Source organism: Chamaea fasciata, unplaced genomic scaffold (genome assembly GCF_029207755.1).
Source record: "Chamaea fasciata isolate MVZ Bird 193981 ecotype frontalis unplaced genomic scaffold, bChaFas1.0.hap1 SCAF_15, whole genome shotgun sequence".
NCBI classification, from domain to species: Eukaryota; Metazoa; Chordata; class Aves; order Passeriformes; family Sylviidae; genus Chamaea; species Chamaea fasciata.
Genome location: NW_027094100.1, coordinates 9899148 through 9920946, shown reverse-complemented (window position 1 = coordinate 9920946; position 21799 = coordinate 9899148). Strand labels below are relative to the sequence as shown.

Sequence of the window (21799 nt, the reverse complement as noted above, 5' to 3'; positions counted from 1 at the left end):
ACCAGGGTGAGGATGGGGGTTCATGCCACAGGCCAGGCTGGCACTGGTGCTTGTTTGGGGTATCCAGCAGCAAACTCTGTATGGCTTGCTGATGTGAGCTCTGCTCTCCACGCACACAGCACAGCATCCACAGACCTCGTGCTTTCCTGCTGATCCCACAGCACAAGAATGTTCATTCTTGTCAGGATCCTGTCTTAGTGGACATGAGACTGAAGAGAAACCACCTTTGAGGTGTGAAAAGGTCGCCTTCTCTGCTCTGCTCTGGTGAGACCCACAGGGAGCTGTGTGCAGCTCTGGGCCCCCAGCGTGAGAAGGACACGGAGCTGTTGGGGTGACTCCAGAGGAGGCCACGGAGATGTTTTGAGGGCTGAGCCCCTCTGCCCTGGAGTCAGGCTGGGAAAAATGGGGATGTTCACCTGGAGAAGGCAAGGCTCCAGGAGAACTCAGAGCTCCTTCCAGTGCCCAAAGGGGCTCTGAAAGAGCTGGAGAGGGACTTAGGACAAGGCGTTGGAGCGACAGGAAAAGATGGAACTGCTTCTCACTGGCAGCGGGCACGATAGATGGGATATTGGGAAGAAATCCTTCTCTGCGAGGGTGGTGAGGCACTGGCACAGACCAGGGGTGGCTGCCCCACCCTGTCAGGGTCCAAGGCCAAGCTGGACGGGCCCGGAAGCTCCGGGGTGTAAGGAAAGCGTCCGTGCCCATGGCAGGGGCAGCACTGGGTGAGACTGAGAGCGCCTCCGGCCCCTTCCCTGCCCCGCGGGGTCACGTGGTCAGCGGGCGTGATGACGTCACATGACGGCGCGGTGACGTTAGGCGGCGGCGCGGCGAGGCCCGCCCCCTCCCAAGATGGCGTCGCTGCTGCAATCGGAGCGGGTGCTGTACCTGGTGCGCGGCGAGAAGGAGCTGCGGGCGCCGCTGCCGCAGCTGTACTTCTGCCGCTACTGCAGCGAGCTCCGCTCGCTCGAGTGCGTCTCGCACGAGGTAACGGCGGACCGGGCGCGCCGCACCCGCACACCGGGCGGGACCGGGCGGGACCGGGCGGGACCGGGCGGGAGGGTGGGTTCTCTGCGCGCAGCGATTGGGTCTCTCTCCCGCCACTCACTCGTTTTCTGCTTCGCTATTGGTTGTTGGCGCGGCAGGCGGGTGGGCGCAGCGCTGCACGGATTGCGGTGATTGGCCGCGGGTGACGGATGGGGCGGGGCTGTGCGTTGGATTGGCTGCAGCTCCTGTCCGTCGGCGGAGCTCGGGCTGTGATTGGCTGGGGCCAGCGCATAGGGGAGGCTTCCCCTCATGGGGGACGTGCCCCCCGAAAGACCCCGGCCGGGGGAGCGGGGACCCCCCAGACCTCGGTGGGGCCTGACCGGGGCCGCGGGGACCCCTCACCCCTCGGCGAGACCCGGCCGTTGGGTCAAGACCCCCCACGCACCCATCCCCATCGGGCCCGGCCGTGGAGGGGCAAGGACCCCCCCCCCCCCCCCCCCCGACACACAACCCTCCTCGTTGTACGCTACGATTTGTGTTCTGTGGGGGGATTTGGCTTCATAAATTGTCATAATAAAATCGCTGAGACTGGTTTTGTGGAAGCATCGTTGAATTAAGACATTGTGATAGATTTGGAAGAATGACTGTGCAGCCCAGATCACAGAAGAGGCATCTTTAAGGAAATGTTAAGGCCTCTGAAGAGTGGAGTTGTGGATTTGTGGCCTGGCTGCATCCGTCATGAATTCACTGTGCTGTGAGCCATGTAGTCATTGTGCGTGGCCATGCTTAATAATCAGTTTGAATTGCTCTTCAAGAAGGGGGCCCCAGTCTCGCTGCTGTTGTTTTAATTGGCAAAATACACTGTGACAGCAGAGAGATACAATGCATCTCCTGACATATGCATGTATCTAACCAGTGTAACTGTGAGGACAGAAAAAATTTAGGTTTAAATAGAAAGTAAAATGTTAAAGCTGTTGTTCAAGCTGAAAAATGAGATTCTGGTAACTGCTAAAGGTCAACACCCAGCTGATCTTTTCCCATTTAGAAGGTAGAGTAGTTTAATCTGTTCTAACTTAAGAAACCTTATAATTTACATTATTAAAGATCAAAATCTGGCTGAGATGGGCTAAGGTTTTGCGTACCAAAAAATATCTCAAGCCTTCCCTGTCTTCACCCTGCTGTTGCAAGACGTGAATCCTTGTTGGATCATGTGGCAGTCTGGCGCTTTTTGGACAAAGGTGTGCCAGGTAACGCGTGTGATGTGACTGTGTCTTCTTCAGGTGGACTCTCACTACTGCCCCAGCTGCCTGGAGAACATGCCTTCAGCTGAAGCCAAGCTGAAAAAGAACAGGTGAAGTTGCTTTGTTTTGTTTTGTTTTGTATTTTTCATCAAGGCTCCCTGTTTAAAACAGTCCCTTCCCATGTCTGTCTGAAACTCTTCAAAAATGACATGACTGCTTGTTATATTTGAGTCTGTTTTGGGGGATAAGTGTCTCTCCATGATGTATCGTGTGCCGTTCATGACTTTTGGGGTTTTTTTAATGACCTGGGCTCCTAAAAGAGAGGTTTTTTAGTATCACATAGTGTTTCTCACTGCTGACTCTGAATCCCCCAAGTTCTTGTGAGGGCTCTACTGCCTGTTATCCCTAGTGCTGTTGCCTGGGAGTTAATGGTCTGTTGTTTTAAGGCTGATTTGGTTGTTGGGAGCATTTCTCTCAGCCTGGGACCCTTCTCAAGAGCCCTGCCTTGTTGTTTGCAGGTGTGCCAACTGCTTTGACTGCCCATGCTGCATGCACACCCTCTCCACACGGGCCACGAGCATCCCAGCGCCGCTGCCCGACGACCCGGCCAAGACCACTATGAAGAAAGCTTATTACCTGGCCTGCGGCTTTTGCCGCTGGACTTCCCGGGATGTTGGCATGGCAGACAAGTCTGTGGGTAAGGGACAGTTAAAAGACAGAAAAATGAGTCACAGCACGAGCCTAGTTTGTGTTTTGAAGGTAACAGATAATCCAATTAACTTCACAACTGTGCTATAGACTTGATATCTGTCAAGGATTGGAGTGGTAGTTGCAAATTCACAGGAAAACTCTTTGTTGCTGGAGACTCCTCTGAAGAGCTGAGCTGAATTAGTGGAATATGTGACCTACTTCCATGCCTGTGTTACCTGACTAGTGAGAAAACTGTCAAACTGTTTTAGTCAGTGCACTCTCCCCACAGCTGAGATCTTGTTTGGTGCTTTCACAGTCTTTGAAGCTGCTCAGTCTGACAGCATAAACACCTAATTTATTTTCCATCACTTTTGTTCACTTAGACTTATTCCAGAGTTGCTAGTCAGTGTTTGAACTTGGCTTTTCTCTTCACAAGAGCACTAGAACAAAGCTTTCATCTACTTTTTTTTGGTATGTGAGATGTACAGAAAAATATCTGTCAGGCTCTAGAAATGGGGTTGAGTAGGCCAAGCAGATCCTCTGACTTCCAGTGTTGATGTGACTGAAAACAGAGCTGAGGATGGAGAGACAGCAGCAGCCAGTAATAAGAGACATATATAAACACATGTACCTGCTGCTGAAGTGACTTCTGGGTGCTGTCCTGAGTATCTCTCTGGCAACATTTGTTTAAAAGCACAATATAAAAGCTGTCAGAGCTCCTTCATTCCAAACCTGCCCATGCAACGCTTTCAGAGGTGTATATTTGTACAGACATCAACTTAAACAATTGCAATGGTAGGTGTAGCAAAAATGGGGAATGTCATATTTTATAAAAACAACCAAGATAGTTGAGTGTTGGGTGTGATTTCTGTGTGGCATCTGGAAACCTCCTGTGGACTTTGCTTTTTCTCTTCTCTTCTGCAGCGAGTGGTGGCTGGCAGGAGCCGGAGAATCCTCACACACAGAGGGTGAGTGAGCGGGAAGGCTGTGCTTGGGCTGAATTGTGTCAGCCAGAAAGAACTGTTAGAGTGTCAGGCCCTCTCAATCACTTTTTCTGCATCTATATAATCCTTCAGATACCAGTTCCAGTTCCTAAGCTTCACCTTGACTGAATTCAATGGAGGGAAGGCCTCTTAGAGGCTCCCCTGAGGATATCACAGTATAAAATCTCCTTTTGAGAAGAAGCTCAGTTGAAACCAGCCTATCTAATGGTGCTGTTAAGGTGAATGTGCTGCGTATGTATGTGAAAAAAAGCTGTTTTCCAATCAAAAAGTGTGTCTAGGATCTGGAAAACACAACTGCACCTTTAACACCCTTCCCTGTTACCCATTAGAGCTCCACTCTAAATGTGACCAGCCATGAAGAGGGGGGATAAGATGCTAAAATGCTGTTTGCTCTGCCAATCCAAATTGCTCAGAGTTGGCCACATGACATTACTCTCTGCAGTTGTGGCAAATTCGTGAACAAAGTCGCAGTTGCTGAATTGCAAAGTGAGAATTGGACACTGCCCTCCAACACACATCATTCCCAAGGGAGGGTCAGTTTGTCACCCACAGCATGGGTTAAGACATGTTACGGTTCACAGGCTTCTTGAAGTACATCCTGCACAATACAGGAGTGAAACAATAGCAAGAACCCCAGCTAGTTCACAAGCAAATGCTGCAGCTGAGGTGACAGTGCTCCCTGTTCCTTTCCCTCTCTCCAGATTAACAAGCTGGTTGAGTACTACCAGCAGCTGGCTCAGAAGGAGAAGATCGAACGGGACAGGAAGAAGCTGGTGCGACGCCGCAACTACGTTCCGCTGGCCTTCTCGGTGAGCTGGCTGTGCCGTCCTCTCAGAGCAGGAAAAGTGATCCACAACAGCCTCAGCCTGGAGAATTAGATAGTTGGTAGCACGATAGGGCTGCCCAGATTTGGCCAATTGAGGGCAACATGAAGAAAATGAGGCTTTCTTTAGGGATGAATACTTTGACACTCATTACTGTGTATTACATTGCCACTGTCTCTGACAGTCCTCCCCAGCAGTGCCAGAAGGGTTTATACTTGCTGTGCCAAGGAATATGTTCTCCATCAGTGAGGTGCAGTGCAACTGCAGCCACAGTGCCTGTGGCAGCTCTTTCTCAAGACAGTCCATCCCACAGCTCAGTGACAGATAGATCATCATTGTCTGATACTTCTCTGCATGAAATCTCTACTGAAATTAACCTTAAGACTTGGTTGTGGCTTGAATGACTTGTTTATTGTACCTGGCAGGTAAATGCTCACTTTATTTAGCTGGGTGACTGCATATGCTTGCAACTTCAATGAACTGTGCTTGCTCTGTGCTCTTGCTTGTGTCTTATGGCTGCATTTTTTGTCTCCGTTGCTACCTGCTGCTATTTTGGGGGCTCTCCACAGCAACACACTATACACGTAGTGGTAAGTCTTTTCACAGTTTCTGCTGGTGTTAAAGGTCTCATGGTACCAACTGAAGGGGAGTAACAGATCCTACACCCTGCCTCAGGGCCTCTGGCTTAGGTGTGCCTAGAACAAACACAGGTGAAGCCTAACTCTTCAGAGGGTGACATTTGTTAAAAAAATATTTTGTGTTAGTTTAGAAACAGGGCAGTGTCTTTGAGTAAGTAATGTACACCTGAAAAACAGTCTTTCACCAAGCTTGGCTGCGACACAGCTGTCTGCTTGGCCAAGGCAAGTGCCACTAACATTAATCATTTCATCCTTGAAAAATCACCAGAGTAGGCTGATGCTCACATTTCTCATTTGGTGAGAATTCAGGTTTTCAGCCCTGCCCAGAAAGAAGATGTCTGCCTCCAAGCATCCTGGGTACAGCTCAGCTGTAGAAAGTTAAGGAGTAGCTCAGGTACTTCTGGTGAGAGAGACTTGTAGGTAATGAGGCTTGTAGGAGTTTGAACCTTTCAGCTGCTTCAGAGCCTTTCAGATGGATGCATAACCACATCAACCCACTTTTTTTGGCAGCTTAGCTCTCATTCTACACTACCTGACATGGAGTTGCTCTGAAAGAGAATATCCAGGGCAAATGTGTCAGTAGTGCAGGCTGGTGACTTGAGGAAGGAGCAAAAAGCATTATCAGCAGTAGCCACACACATCTGTCTTTCCCCATCTGCAGTGCAGTGGGAATTGTTTTCTCCTTGCTAACAGTTTAAGCAGAAAATGTATCTTAGGAAGCATTGAATACCTTTTCCTTTTTGCTTTCCTTTGCTTGTACCCTCATGCTTGTCATGCAGCTCAAAGGGTGAGTTTGCAGCAGGTCTTTTTGTCCCATCAGGAAGCAGACCTGAGGGTGACCGTTCCTTTTTTCCTTGTAGGACAAATACGGCCTTGGAACGAGGCTTCAGCGCCAGAGGCCCGGAGCTCCCATCAGCGCCCTCGCTGGACTCTCGTGAGTCTCAGGGTTGGGGTTACCTTTGGGGGGAGGATTGGAGGTGGTAGGCAAGAGAGGAGTAAAGCAACTCTAGATAGATGATAGATAATTAGCAGATAGCAGCGAGGGGAGATTTCTCCTTTCAAGCACTGCAGAGGTGTCAGATCCATGGGCATCTCTCTGCAGCAGCTCCAGATGTTCTGCGTTCTCCCAAGGGGAACAAGTGACTGCTCACACCCTTCTTGCAATTATTGTTGTGCAATCTCAGCTCTCACTGCCTTCTGTGCTGTAATGTAATTATTGCTGCTGTTGTCAGAGCACACGTGCCTATTTCATGACTGAGTTGCCTCTTATTTTGCTTTAGACTGAAAGAAGGAGAAGACCAGAAGGAGATCAAGATCGAGCCGGCTGATGCAGTGGAAGAAGTGGAGCCTCTTCCTGAGGATTACTACACAAGACCAATCAATCTGACAGAAGGTAAAACCTTAGTATTCTGTCACTTTTGGCTGTACATTTTGTAACATGGGCATTGTGCAAAGGCTTGTGATGTTCCTCAGCACCCAAGTTTCTGGTAATTTTTATGCTGGGATTGAAATCCTGGGAAATACGTGACTTTTTAAATGGTAACTTTGCAGCTTTAGCTCCATGTTGTACATGGAAAGCTCAGAGCCAGAAGGCCTGAACAGTTATTTAATTTTCTCCCTGGCCTTTATTTGTGTGTGTGTGAAGCATCAACTTTTGGATGGAGAAAAAAGCTAATGTCCTTTTTAAAATAATAACAGGAAATAAGGAAATAGCAGCTGCTGGGGAGCCGGAACCAAAAGTGGGCTGTTGAGTAACAATTGTGCGTTGCTTTGACATCAGCTTGGAACAGCCTGTGTACACTTGCTGTTCTTTAGCTGACTCATAAATTCAATCCACAAATACTGTAAATTAATCAGTAAGACTTAGTGTGAACAGGATAAACCAGCAGGTACGGGAGTGATGTGGACTTCCAGCTGACGTGGCTCCAAGTGGAGCGGATGTTGTTGGTAGTTCTGGAGGCCTTCAAAGTCTGCCAGTATCAATTAGTTCATGAAAGGTTTATGGAAGGGGGTAGGTCTTCTTGCTTTCCTTTTTTCATAAGACTGTTGGCATTGTGAGTTTGATGCTGGTGAAGGAGACAACTTTCCTGGCTCCCCACTGTGAGGGAAAGGCTGCCAGGGGGCTCACTTGCCTCTTAAGCACTGGGACAGTGAGCAGCTGCATTTTGAGAGAAACCCATGGGAGGTTTTGGCTGCTGGGAGTTTCTTGCTTTGGGAACTATGTTTTCTCTAATTCTACATGTGAGTCTGAGTTATGCAAGCTCTTTGCTAAGAAGCCATGTATTGTACTCATGCAGCATCCAGCTGTGAGGGTAACAAAGCTGTGAAACTCATTTGCTGTGGTGAGGGAAAGAACCATGTTCCAGATGATTACAAAACCCTTGTTTCCATCCCAGCTCAGCTCTGAAGAACGATGTGGGTCCCTTGTTTCTCCTGGGCTAGCGCTGATGTTGCTCTCATGTTACTGTGCCCAGTCAGGGCAGCCCTTTATTTAATTTTTGCCTTTCTATTTATTTCTAGAAATGTGATAGTTGCCAGTGACTTCTGAATTACGGGGTGCAGGTGACGTTAGGTGTCTTAGAGATGGTGGCAAGTCACCACACAGTGTGAGGTGCATATGTAGAACCCAGGTGGAGTTTCAGTTCCTGAGACATTTCTTTGTCTTGCTTTCTGCTGTGCTCCCAGTGACGACTCTGCGCCAGCGCCTGCTGCAGCCTGACTTCCAGCCCATCTGTGCTTCCCAGCTCTACCCACGTCACAAGCACCTCCTGATCAAACGCTCGCTGCGCTGCCGGGTAGGGAATTCAAGCCAGAGAAGTGCCTTTTCCAGGCTCTCAGGATGTGGGTGCTGGAAAATGGGCTCTGTGTTTCTCTTGTAAAAGAAATGGCTCAAGTGCTTCTGGTTGTTGAAAGTTCTCAGCCAAGTTAGTGGTAAAGGCACTAAGGGGGTGAGGGAGGCTGTCACACCTTGGTGTGATTACAGTTGTGAAAGACAACATTGTCAAAGATGCATAAATATACAAAGATGATTTGTGCTAGTGCCCTGCCTAGCCAAGGAGTCAAAGAAGACTGGCAGTACAGTTAAAATAAAAAACGTTTTTTCTGTAACTCAAGACGAAAGTCAACAAACAAAATAATAGGGAGAGGCAGTGCAGAACACTGAAGATGTCACTAGAGTGAAGGCAGGAAGAGGATATTTCAGAGAAGCAAAGCAGAGATCTGGGAAGTGAGGACAAACAAGTTAAATCCAAGTTCTGCCGTTGGCTTTCTACATGGCCTTTACTATATGATTTATTTTCTCAGTCATACAAGGATATTTATTTATCTAGTTCCTAAAGTAATAGAGCAATATTCTTGTAAGTATTTAAGATGCAGAACGCTTTGCAAATGGAGAATATTTTCTCAGAAAGAAGTAATGTCAGGCTGATCCTTTATTTGAAGAGTAGCCCATGAGGAGATCAGGACTTCTAGTTGCTTCATTTTTTTAATGGATTCTGGAACATAGGTCAGAGGGCTTACAGTTATTTATGCTGCAATGTTCAGGTGTTTTTCCAGACTAATTCCAAGTCTTGTGATTCTGAGGTTGCACTGGTAGTGTTGGATATGGCATTTTGCAGTATCAGTAGCTGAACACATTGATGGCTACATGTACCCCAGATAGTTTTTATGTGTGGTGCTGGAGGCTGTAATGTCATGGCTGGTGACACAGTACTTGTGGCTCTGATTCTTCAGTGTGTGACTGCATGCAGTCTTTTGGTGCTGACTTAAATACCTTTCTCTCTAGAAATGCGAACATAATCTGAGCAAACCGGAATTCAATCCAACGTCTATCAAATTCAAGATCCAGCTGGTTGCTGTGTAAGTAAGAAATGGGGACTGGGGGCAACAACTCCCTGTTCATGCTTAGTCAATGCCTTCTATTTTAATTTCCTTTGACCTCTTGTGGGATTGTGTCATCCCTTAGGATGATGTAATCACCTTTTAAAATATATTTATTTAGTTTATCTATAATAGCTTTGCTTGCTGATCTACTAAAGATTTCAGCAGTTTGACAAAAACAATGCATGCTGTGCCAGCTCCAGACTGTAGCAGGGGTTTGTAGGATTAGGGTTATGCAGCAAAAGAACACTTCATTTTTCCTTTTTGGAAGGCTCTAATATCTTTACAGATGGCAACACAGTCCCTCACAGTCATTTGCTCTGTTATTTTGTAGTAACTACATCCCTGAAGTGAGAATCATGTCTATTCCCAACCTGCGCTACATGAAGGTCAGTAGCTATTCCAGAAATGTCTGAGGCTGAGACATAGCCAGGAGCTGTGAATGTGGGATCTTTTTGGAAGATGACATGGTGTGATGATCGTTCTCTGAGGGCTCTACTCACTCCATTTAGAGGATGCAGGGTTTAAGGGAGTGGCCAGAGTAACACTGCATGTACTTGTCACTGCAGCAGTAGACTGCTGTGTGATCTGGCATCACAAGCACTTGCTGATGTCTGAAGAATAAGAGGTGTGGAATTGAGATCTCAGCTACACTCCCAAAATACATATTTCTTACATTAAGAGTTTTGCATGGCATTGTTGCCTTTCATATGGATGGAGGGTGGTCGCAGTCCCTCCATGGAGAGGCTGTGATGGAATTTTTGAATGTGTTGATCAATTGGAGAAGATGGAGGTTCTTACAGTAACAATTAATTTTAGCGCAATTGCTTCTTGAACTGTGATTCCTGAATCTCCCCAGGAGAGCCAAGTCCTTCTGACTCTGACTAATCCTGTGGAGAACGTCACACATGTCACATTGCTGGAGTGTGAGGAGGGAGACCCTGATAACATCAACAGCACTGCCAAGGTATTGATTGTACCCTCCTGCTGTGTAAGCCCAAGCCTCTTCCAGGGTTTGGGTGCTGGGAAATGTCACCAATGTAAACAGCAGCTCATGAAGTATTTTGAAACTGTGTCTGTTCACTGATGTCCAAAACCCAAGGGAGAACTTTATTATTTCACTGGCAGGGTGGTAATCAGGTGGTCCTGGAGCAGAAAAAAAGCTGAGGATGAATCACTTTTCTGTTAAAACCGCAGTGAAGCAGACCTCAGAGGAGGAGAGCCCTCTCCTGCTTGCAGTGTAGCTGGTGATCAGTGCTGAAAGGCTTCTTTCTCTCCATGCTCTGTTTCAGGTGGCAGTTCCTCCCAAGGAGCTTATTCTGGCTGGCAAAGATGCTGCAGCAGAATATGATGAGCTGGCAGAGCCTCAAGACTTCCAGGATGACCCTGAGTGAGTGTCCTGTGGGGATCCTCTCCCTTAAAAACTTGGCTCCTTGAGTAACTCACTCTCCTCCTCTCTGTCTTTGGTGTGGTTTGAGCTCCTTTGAGAGCATTGTTCCACTTGGAACAATGCTTTGACAACTTGGCTGACCCAGTGTTCCTCTGTGTTCCGCCTTGCAGCGTTATTGCCTTTAGAAAAGCCAATAAGGTGGGAGTTTTCATCAAGGTCACCCCACAGAAAGAAGAGGGCGAAGTGACTGTGAGTTTCAAGATGAAGCACGAGTTCAAAAACCTCACAGCTCCCATCCGGCCCAGCGAGGAGGGCGACCACACCTCGGAGGTGATCTGGCTCACCCATCACGTGGAGCTCAGCCTCGGCCCCGTGCTCCCGTAGCGGCTCCCAGCGCTTGCTCCCGCCGCCTGGATGGACTGGCACCCTGAGAAAGCACCTGCTGAAAGGTTCTGCCAGAGCTCCTTTGTGATGTGTGGGTGTGCCACGGGCCAGGCCGGCCACCAGGAGGGGGCTGAGGCTGCCGTGGTTTGGGCTGGTTTGTTCTCTCTCCCCTTGTCGTAGTGCCCACTAACCACCAATCCACTTCCCCTCACTGCCACAGGCTAGACTAACTTGCAGCACGTGTTAGAGCACAGAAAAAGATCTCCCTCCAGGTTTGCACTGAATTTGGCTTTATCAACAGATAATTAGGGCTGAATTGGGATTTATCAGCAGAAAAGAACCCATGCTGTTTTTTTCTCCATGTCAGCCCACAAACCTGATGTTCCATACTCGATAATGAACAACTTCTCTTTCACACAGAGCAATGCCCTTCCCAGACAAAATTTTAAGGAGTGTCCCTGCCTTCTGCATTCTGGCAAGTCACTGTCAGCAGCACAATCCTTTCTTTTGATTTTCTGCTTCCTCATAGGATACCTCAACTGTGGGGGCTGGGCCGTAGAGCCCTACCCCTCTGGCATATGTAGCTTGCTTAGCCGAGGTGGCAGATGTGTTTTCACAAAGGAGTTGATCAGTTTGCCTTTAAAATTTAAACATAGTGTACTGTAGTGTTCATGGATCTGACTGGCAACCAAGCCCGCCATCAGCCCGCTGCATCTCAGCTGGATGTGGCAGCAGGATGTGCTGCAAGCAGGGAGGGAATTCAGGTTCTGCTACAGCTCTTGACTGAGGCAGGAATGAATGCTCTGGAGAGGCAGGGATGCTCCAAAGAGGCTCCCTGGCAGACTTCAGCTCAGTAAATGTTGTGTTGCTAGGGATTGTAGCGATGAGGGTATGAAACCTGGACCGTTAAGATTAGTGCTGGTAATGATAAAGCTAATGTGGTGATTTGGGTTCATAATCTTTGTTTTTCCAGTTAGGGCGGGTGGGAGGGAGGTGTAAAGGTGAAAACTCATTATATGTTAACTACATACACTACCAGAAGGTCATTTACCCGGGGTGTAATTTGGCTGCAGTCCAAGCTAAAATGGGTGATTAAGAGCTGTTTATCCAGGAGACTGAATTACCAATAAGTGCATGGCTGGTGCAGGCAGGTGAGATGGCTCTTCCTGCAGAGCATTCCCACTTCAGACGTTGACCTTTGTTAAACATTTCTGAGGGGCTTTCACATGCTGCCGTGCTGGGAAAGGCTTGAATACCAGCCAGCCATGGCCGTGTCATGATGCTTGTGCCATGGCTCTGCCGGCCTGGATCTGCGAATCCTCTGCATGGAGGGGCAGGATGAGGCTGCCTGCTCTCTGGGGGGGTGGTGCAGCACCCCAAAACATCTCCCTTAGCGCAAGGAACCTGCCGTGGTGTGGAGGGGCTCACACCCCACAGCCCCCGACTGGCAGCGGGTCTCTAAGTGGCGAGGCATCACGTTTACAACTCTGTGTAGGTGACACACAGATGTACAGCATGAGTTTGAGACTTGTAGTTAGTAGCTAATGTGTAGTCCTAGTGCCTGCTGCAGCTTTCCCTGTCCAGATAGCAAAGCACTTCACCTCTGGCCACAACTTCTGTTCGGTAGCCAGAACAGCTGCTGCACTTGCAACACGACCTCAGAAAGACCTCCCAGGACCCAGGCTTTGAGCAGTGCCTGGGGCTGGGATTTGCTGCAGGCAACGTGACCTGCGCCCTTCTCGCTACAAACAAAAGGTGCATCGGGCTGTGGCGCTCTGAGCGCTCTGATGAGCTCGGCGAGCTGTTTTCTCCCCTCCCTGTAGGTGCTGTAGGCGATAGGAAAGGTATTGGCGTGTCCCTGCCTCTGTCCCCTCCCCGACAGGCGCCTGTTGCCTTATGCTTGACGTCGTGTAGTGACCTTCAATAAAACACACGTGGTTCTCGGATTCTTTGCGCTGGCTCTTATTCCGAAACAATCGTCATTTAAACAAAGCAAAAAGCGGAGCTCCCCCATCTTTTTCCGATGGTCTCGTTTCTGTGCTCCCCCCCTCTCGTTGCTCGTGGTCTCGTCCGTTGAGCTCTGCCGGGAGCGGCGCTGTGACGTCACCGCGCCCGCAGCCCGCCCTTTCCGTCACGGCGCGGGTGGAAGTGGCGTCACTTCCGGCCGCCGCCTGCCGGCAGCGGAGCGGAGCCGCCATGTCCACATCTCTGGGTTCCAACACCTACAACCGGCAGAACTGGGAGGATGCGGTGAGCGGGGGCGGCCGCGCGGGGCCGGGACAGCCGGGAAGAGCGGGCCTGGGCCAGCGGGGCCCTGCTCCGCCGCGGGAGCGTGTGGGGCGGCAAGGCCGCGAGGCGAGGGGAGTGCGGGGAGGCGGCTCCGGGGCTGAGACCTTCCCTGGGGACCCGCCGCCTTCACTGGGGAACCCGCCACCTGCCCTGGGGACCGCCACCTGCCCTGGGGACCCGCCACCTGCGGCTGATCCGCCCGGGAGGGCTCTGCCGCAGTTCCCCGGCGCTCCTTAGGGCGCAAAGAGAACGAGCTGCCCCGCCGCTCCTTCCCCAGCGCCGCGGTTCAGGGCCTGTCGCAGCTGGGAGCTCCTCCCGGCGCTGCAGGAGCGGAGCTTGGTCCCTCGTGTGCCCGTGGCCGCGTCCCTTGGAGCCGAAGCCTGTCCCGAGTGGGCGCAGTGCAGACGATCGCTGCCGAGGGATAACGGAGATTATTAACCTGCGGCAGTCCAGGCACTGACAGGTTCAGATCTTAAGAATACGCTTTTCATTCTGTTATTCTAAGTTTTACTCCAAGCTACAATAGCCAGCAGATTATCGTTCTGTAGTAATTTGGGCCTGGGTCGTGGCTTGCAGCTTTCCCGGTGTCTCTGGATCCATTTGTATTTTTTAATCTCGCTGATGAGTTAAACTGGATCATTGTTCAGAGTGTGATTTGAAAGCTGTTGTGATGGCAGAGCTTGTTACAAATTCCCGATTTTCTTCTTGCTCCGTCCAGGATTTCCCTATCCTGTGCCAGACATGTCTTGGAGAAAATCCCTACATTCGGATGGTATGTGCCTGCTGGACCCTGCACTCCTTCCCTCTCTCTGTGGGGGCCCTAAAACTGTGGGTTTGGGGACTAAAATAGGACTGGGTTCAGGGGGAGATGCTGAAGTTAACACATACTCCTGCACAGCTGGTTCTGCATGGCAGGATCTGGTCCCAGCCACTGGTGGTGTGTAGTATCGTGGTTAGGGATGTGATTTAAGAAGAAATCAATCAGAAAGGAGAGGAAAGTGACACAGTCCAGTGTCTGGAGTGCAGGAAGTTGTAGAAAATGAAGTTTCAGTACTGGCAAACTCCAGGTGGAGAGCTGTGAGCTGCTTAAATTCTAACCAGTGCAATTTCTAAAATGTCATGAACGTGCACCTCTAAAATTAAGTTAAAGGTGACTTATGAAGGTAGTTTAAGTTCCTGCTTGTTTTCCTTGGTTTGCTCTGTGCAGTGGGAGCCAGTCCATGTTATGTTGCTTTTCTCTGCCTGGCCTGGTTGCCCATGACCTACATTGATATTATTTCCTTCACATTTGTGTTCCTCAAAGTTTGCTGAGAGAGATTGGGTTGTTCTTGTGAAACAAAACTGTAATGCTACTATAGAGCATATTTCAAAACCTGTTTGTTTTCATGGGCTTATTTCATGTAACATCATCTTTCCTTAAAAAGCTGTTAATGCTCCTTTTCATTCTCACCTTTCATCCGCACAGGACGTGGGACTTGAAATACTCTGTTTTTAATGAAAGTTTCTAAACCAGAAGTGTATTGAGAGTATTTAGGATTTTTATTTTTTGTCCTCTTGGCTTCCCAAGCTGTAAGCCAAATACACAGGGCTGGGTGAGTCTAAATACAGCATAATTATGAAAAATAACTATTGTGTTATAACATCAGTGGTATGTTTTATGTTGAATTGATGATATTTCATGTTTTCTTTCATTGTTCTTTATTATATTTCAGACCAAAGAAAAATATGGAAAAGAATGCAAGGTATGTTTGTGTGTTTTGAAGAAAGAATGTCAAAATGGGTGCAGATCTAGGAATAATGCATTTTAATGATTAAAAACCTGTCAGCTTCAGAAGAGTGCCTATCTGGGTTAACTTAAAATGTTTATGTAACTATATAAATTTTTAGGTCAGTCTACTGTGCTTGTTAGACAAAGTCAGTTGGTCCTAAAATAGTAAAATTATTGAGCAAATCCTAAGTCTGTCTAAAAAATTCTTCATGTTTATCAGAACAAGGTTTTGCAAATGCTGTTGTACTGTAACTGAAGTTTTTGAAGCGTTTTAAATGATCCATGTTTTTTCTTGTGTGAGTTTGTTGTTTTTATTGAGAAGTGCAAAATGCCTGGAGTTTAGGTTTTACTGTGTATGTTATTCATGGCTGTCTGGTGATTTGTGTTGGCTGTCCAAGAAGTAAGCCACGATTATTTCCAGGAGCAAGAAATACTCAGTGTTGCCTGGACTGAGGGGAATTAAAGGAGGTCTTTGTCCTCTTATCAGTTTTCATCTGAGGTAGAGAAAAGGTATAATTTGGAATTTGTACAAATTGAGATTGTACTATGTACTCAAGCTGTGCATGCAGAGGGAACAAATGCATTATTCCATGAGATAAGAGGGAGCATCAGTCTTCTGCACCAGAGCTCTCATAACCTCTCCCAGGTTGCTGCTGGTGCCTGATGCACCCATCATTGTAATTCATCTCTAGAAGCTCCACACTGACATCAGCTGGAATCAAAGAGAACTTCCATGTCTTTGAGTAGTTCTGCACTCTAGTTATTGTCATAAATAAAAAGAAAAACAACAAGGCAAAAAAAAAAAAAAAAAAAAAAAAAAAAGACTTCCCTAAAACTACCTCCTGTCAAAGTAAAACCCCAAACAGAAACAGATGTTTTCTGAGCTCCGTGTCTTAGCTTTAGGACAAAGAAGTTGTATTTAAGGTTTGAAGAAGCCAGATGAGTGTGGAGTTTGTTTCCATGCAAGAAGCAGAAGGTAGCTCTGTGCAGAGTGACCCAAGTGCCACCTTTGTGCCCCAGATTTGTGCCCGGCCATTCACGGTGTTCCGCTGGTGCCCTGGGGTGCGGATGCGCTTCAAGAAGACAGAAGTGTGCCAGACCTGCAGCAAGCTCAAGAATGTCTGTCAGACCTGCCTGCTCGACCTGGAGTATGGTGTGTACCCAAAAACCTCATCCAGGGCATGGAGCTGCCCTCTGAAATGGGAATTGGTGAAATCACTTTAAATGTATGCGTGTAATTGGGACTGGCAGTCTTTGAGAAGAACAGGTCTTGGTGGTCATGTCTCTGCAGAGGTTCAAGGGCAGGGTGATTTCCTTGAGCCACAGATGATTTACCTCTGGTCATTACAGGTTGCAGAAATCACTATTTCTGCTCTTTCTGCTTGTTCTTCATATGGATTGGTTGGGGGTTTTTTGTTTCATGTTAGGTTTGCCTATCCAAGTCCGGGATGCAGGACTCTCCCTTAAGGATGAAATGCCTAAATCTGACGTCAACAAAGAATACTACACCCAGAACATGGAGCGAGAGGTAAGTGTAACCAGCCCAGGATCATGCTTTTTGGGTGGCTCTGTGTGGGGAGGAAAGGGCAGCTATGATCTAGGTTCCCTTGAAACCACTTGCTTGCTCTGATTCTGTGCATTGGTGTTCAGTGCTGATATACACATAATTGTTTGTGTTCTACCTGCTTTTAGATAGCCAATTCTGATGGCACTAGACCAGTTGGTGCACTAGGAAAAGCTACTTCTACCAGCGACATGCTGCTGAAGCTGGCCCGAACCACTCCGTACTACAAACGCAACCGTCCTCACATCTGTTCCTTCTGGGTAAAAGGAGAGTGCAAGAGAGGAGAGGAGTGTCCCTACAGGTAGAGACACAGCTTGAGCAGTCAATCTGTGTACCACGGTCAGATGCAGCTGCCCTTGGAGATGCTGCAGTGGGCAGGAGACACTACAGTGATTTGGGTCAGGGCAAAACTGCTGCATCCAGTGCCAGCAAATGAATCTCTGTGGTAGCAAGTTGGTTTGTGAGAAGTTGGCTGTGTTCTCTGCCAAAGCAGTGACTGCAGCTCTCCTCTTGTGTAGTCAGTTCTTCCCCTTCATGGCATCAGTCCCCTGAAGCACAGATCTTTGTGTTTGAACAAGAGGCTGTTTCAAGCCCAGCTCTTGTGTTTTGTAGTGCTGAGTGTTGAACTGTCAGAAGCGCCATTCATTCAGAAGTTGACGCAGTCCTGGCTGCAGTTGAAGTTTTCAGGGCTTTGTTCCATTTTGGCATGTTTATGTGGACAGGGTTAAGGATATAATTGACCTGAGGGCTTGAGGAGGGAAACTGGCAGCTGCAGTAGTTGTAATCCATTCAGTCATCCCTGATGTTATAAAATGCTTTGTTTGCTGACCCGTAGGCATGAGAAACCTACAGATCCAGATGATCCTCTGGCTGACCAGAACATCAAAGATCGTTACTATGGAATTAATGATCCCGTGGCTGACAAACTTCTGAAACGAGCATCAACCATGCCTCGTCTAGATCCTCCTGAAGACAAGACTATTACTACACTGTATGTTGGAGGGCTTGGAGATACCATCACTGAATCAGATCTCAGGTGTGTTGGTGAATTTATATTGCCCTTGCCTTTTTGTTTGACATTTTGATAACAGCTCTTCAAGTGAGGAGCAGAAATAAATCTGGCTTTTAATGGAGAACTGGTTGGTGGGCAAGTGCAGAGGAGTGCCAGCTTGTTGGAGAACAAACGGGCACATTTCAAACGCTTTGATTAAAATTTATCTCTTCAAGGATGAGTCATCCCTTTGAGATGTTGGGAATACTATGTAACCCTTTTTACAGGGAAGTCCTGTGTTCTATAGCTACCTACTGAGAGAAGGTGCTGCAGAGCTTTTATTGCTCCATAATTGCACAGAGGGCTAATTATGATTAACTGATTGATTATTGATTTCTAATGATTAGTTTGAGCTAACTAATGGGATAGTTAGTTCAAATGGGGATGGAGAAGAGAAAGTTTCTGAGCATACCTATTTCACCTGCCCTATACCCTGTGACTAGGAGGAGGAGTAGGTTATCATAATAATTTTTTTGCCCTGTACAGAAATCACTTCTACCAGTTTGGGGAGATCCGGACGATAACGGTGGTGCAGAGGCAGCAGTGTGCTTTCATCCAGTTTGCCACCAGACAGGCTGCAGAGGTGGCTGCTGAGAAATCCTTCAACAAACTCATTGTCAACGGCCGCAGGCTCAATGTCAAATGGGGAAGGTAAGTGTGGGAGGAGGGAGCCTGGAGGGTCTGCAAGGTTCTTCTCTCAATTTACAGTCTTGATCAGCAGGATTGGGTGTTATGCAGAGGTAGATACTTGTTTGGTAAATAGCTGGGGTCCTCTTGCGTTTTGGTTTGCTTTTTACGGTGGGATCTGGCTTGGAGATGACACGAGTAGGATAAGGGATTTCTTGGTTGAGGATTATGGATGAGTTTTGCTAGCTTTTCTCCTAGTCCATTTGCTGTAAAAACACTGTTTGCAAACTTGGTACCTACCATCTGTCTGATGTTCTGAAGAAACATCTTTGGCCTGAATAAATGGATCTGGAATAGACAATGTGAAGCCACTGTGGTGTAAATATCTCCTTATCCTGTTTTTCTCATCCTTGTTCTCAAACTTTTGTCTATTTTTCAGGTCCCAGGCAGCAAGAGGAAAAGAAAAGGACAAGGAAGGCACTACAGAATCAGGGATAAAGCTGGAGCCAGTTCCGGGACTTCCTGGAGGTAAGGGAGTTGTATTCATCTCCGAAACGCTTAATGCCGACCCACTTTCATGAGCAAGGCTGCTGTTAAACTCCTGGGAGCAGTGGCAGTTCAGGATGGTAGAGGCAGTTGTGTGCCCAGAGCAGTTATAGTAGGTTTCCAGCAGATCCAGCTGGATGGGAGATGAGCTTTGTCTAGGAGCAAATCCGTGATGAGAAGAGAGTTCATTATGTGATGAGTGAAAAGTTAAAGCTGAATTCAACCTACTTAGGTCAGAGACACTGACAACCCATGCTTTAATGCTTTCTTAAGTCCACTGAGTGCAAAGCAACTGGTTTTGCACTCAGGGCAAAACTCCAGGGCAGTTTTGCTTCTCAGTCCAGTTCATACATGCAATAGTAGCAGCAGTTTGCCCTTGTGAAAGCATGGGTTGTGCTCCATCTCTGAAGGCAGACACCTCTGCTTGTCTCGCCTGAGAGGTTTTCCATAACCATATGTACTTTTTCTGCAGCCCTCCCCCCTCCTCCGGCTGCAGAAGAGGAGGCTTCTGCAAATTACTTCAATCTACCTCCCAGTGGCCCTTCAGCTGTGGTGAACATCGCCCTGCCACCTCCTCCTGGCATCGCTCCACCGCCGCCTCCAGGTACCTGTGCTTCCCCTTCAAGAGGGCTGTGAAATTCAGTGCTAGATGGTCTCTTCCTCCTTGCCAGGCCATGCTGCAGCACTGATGCGTGCCCTGAGCTGATTTTCCTCATCCCTGATCACACAGTGTAAACGGATGATCTAAACTGAGCTGTCAGCACAGTTTAATTAAACTGAGCTGCCTGTTGTGGTTGGTATTTGCTTGCAAATTCCCAGGCATGCTGGAGATCCCTGTTACTGGTACTGCGGCCTACTCAGTGCTTTTGCTGGCTGTGTAAATGCCACATTAACCCGAACTTCAAAGGGTAATTTTGCAACTGGTTGAATGCCAGCATGTCCTTGGCTCTCTATATATCTATCCAGAGATGCTGGGGTTTTTTAATGGAATTTTGGACTCTTGTAGATGTATTTGCTCTGCTCTGTGGTTGAGTAGAAAACATTTAGATGGGTATTACAGACACCTGCCCAGTCCCCTTGCCAGCTTTTATTTGTAAGGATGTGTGTTGGGTAGAGATTGGCCCTAGTTGTACTGAGAAGAGGGGCAGGAGTTTGGGGAGATGGGAGATGTGCACATTTGTGAGGCACAGCTGTCAGCCAGCTGTGGTGTCAGTACTTTGAAGCATTAGTACACACACATCACGTTTTCTGTTGCTTTGCCTGAAGCTGCCAACTTTTGTTTCTGCAGGTTTCGGACCACACATGTTCCACGCCATGGGGCCCCCACCTCCCTTCATGAGAGCCCCAGGCCCCATCCACTACCCATCCCAGGATCCCCAGAGGATGGGTGCCCATGCAGGAAAGCACAGCAGCCCCTAGCACGTCCTGCCACCCTCATCCTTGAAGTAAATGTTATTTTCTAGTTACCATGGTAGCACCATATGTTGAGCTGTGGGTGAGCTAGAGACGCCTTATTTCCCTGCTTGCAGCCACAGGGCAAGCTGAGCTCCATGTCTCCACTTATAATCGGGTTCTTGATACATCCCAGGTCTTTGTATTAGTGTGGGGGGTGGGTGGGGGACAGGCAGAAGGTCTGTCAGGGGTCTGTGGGTCTGGGGTACCAGAATTACAGTGCTATCTGTGTATCCCATTGGCACACTTTTGAAATAAACTTCTGGAAAAACAAAACCAAACCCTTTTCAAGCTCTTTTGATATCCTCAGTCAGAATGTTAATGGACTGTTAAAATGTAACCAGAGACTCTTCTCTGTCAGGTAATTAATGATGTATTATTCCAATGAGATATTAAACCAGGACTGATTTAGAGTTGTAAAACGAGTTCGTCAGACCTGCCAAACCCATGGCTTGGCCTTACCACTACACAGAATTTTCCTCCCTCATTTTTCCTGACTTCTGGATTAAAAAAAGACAAGAAAACAAAGCCTTTTTAAGTGCATCACTTCTAATCCTGAGCAAGACAAGTTGTGGGTGAAGCGAGCAGCCCCCAGGCAGTGTGGGCATGGCATGGAGTGACAGGTCAGCAGTTGCTGATGTAGCCAGGTGACAGCCCCTTGGCCCCAGAGCCTGGGCTTGTGCTGCCTGCAGGGCAGGGTGCAATTGCAACTGCTCTTGGGGAGATTTGGGGCTCTCAAGGCCTGTGAAACAGCATCCCCTTAAGCTGTGACATGGGTCCCACTTCATCTTGCTTTGAAAAGATGTGAAACTTTACTTTCTGTGCTCCAAGTCTAGTGGTTACCTCAGAGCAGCTGCATCCTGCCTGGAGCCTGCAGCTGAGCAGGGTCTGTGTACATGCAGCTGGAGGACTTTGGGTTTATCTCCATATTAACTGCTTTCATCCAATGGATCTGTGGATGTCTTCATAACAGGATGGGGCCTGTTCTGAAGCTTCATTTGCTTGTTTTTTAAAAAGTACATACAAATATTTGAATTTTTCAACACCGTGCTTTGACCTGCTTCCTGGAGCGCAGTGTCTGAGGACTTGGTGTGATTTTTATAGGACTGCTGCCACAGCCAAGATCCTATGTGGGCAAGGACAGGCACATCCACCTTTAGTTTCATGTGCTGTCCTATACAGTGCCACTGGGTCCCATCATGGGACCAGCCCTGCCAGGCTGTCAGGGGAGGTGTAGCACTTGTGGCACCACGGGCTGGCTTTCCCTGGAGAAAGAGCTGGGCTTTGGGTGTGGGTAATTATTTCAGCTTTTGTCGGGGGAGAGCTGTCCCAGGATGGTGTTGGACATCAGAGGCTGCTGGTAGATGGGTGAGGGCTATGGCATTTGCCCCTGCTCTGGCCCAGAGTGTCCATAGCCAGGACCTGTGAGTGCTGTGACAGATTTGGAATGCAGGAGGCTTCACATCAT

At 48.2% G+C, this 21799-nt stretch overlaps 2 protein-coding genes across 2 annotated transcripts; both read left to right on the top strand.

The window, feature by feature from the left end:
- Positions 1 to 834: 834 nt before the first annotated feature.
- On the top strand, positions 835 to 12980 carry DCTN4 (dynactin subunit 4). Its single transcript, XM_066196818.1, has 13 exons — positions 835 to 984; positions 2265 to 2335; positions 2744 to 2922; positions 3840 to 3883; positions 4621 to 4728; positions 6242 to 6315; positions 6662 to 6774; positions 8067 to 8176; positions 9166 to 9239; positions 9595 to 9649; positions 10120 to 10227; positions 10553 to 10650; positions 10821 to 12980. The coding sequence occupies exons 1-13, from the start codon at positions 850 to 852 to the stop codon at positions 11032 to 11034; spliced, it is 1383 nt and encodes a 460-aa protein (XP_066052915.1). The 5' UTR covers positions 835 to 849; the 3' UTR covers positions 11035 to 12980.
- A 201-nt stretch (positions 12981 to 13181) lies between these two features.
- Positions 13182 to 20814, top strand: RBM22 (RNA binding motif protein 22). The gene is made up of 11 exons (XM_066196819.1): positions 13182 to 13284; positions 14042 to 14095; positions 15036 to 15065; positions 16112 to 16244; positions 16519 to 16619; positions 16784 to 16956; positions 17491 to 17691; positions 18193 to 18357; positions 18773 to 18861; positions 19352 to 19483; positions 20168 to 20814. Exons 1-11 carry the CDS (start codon positions 13231 to 13233, stop codon positions 20296 to 20298), a joined length of 1263 nt encoding a protein of 420 aa, XP_066052916.1. The 5' UTR covers positions 13182 to 13230; the 3' UTR covers positions 20299 to 20814.
- The last annotated feature ends 985 nt before the right edge of the window (positions 20815 to 21799 follow it).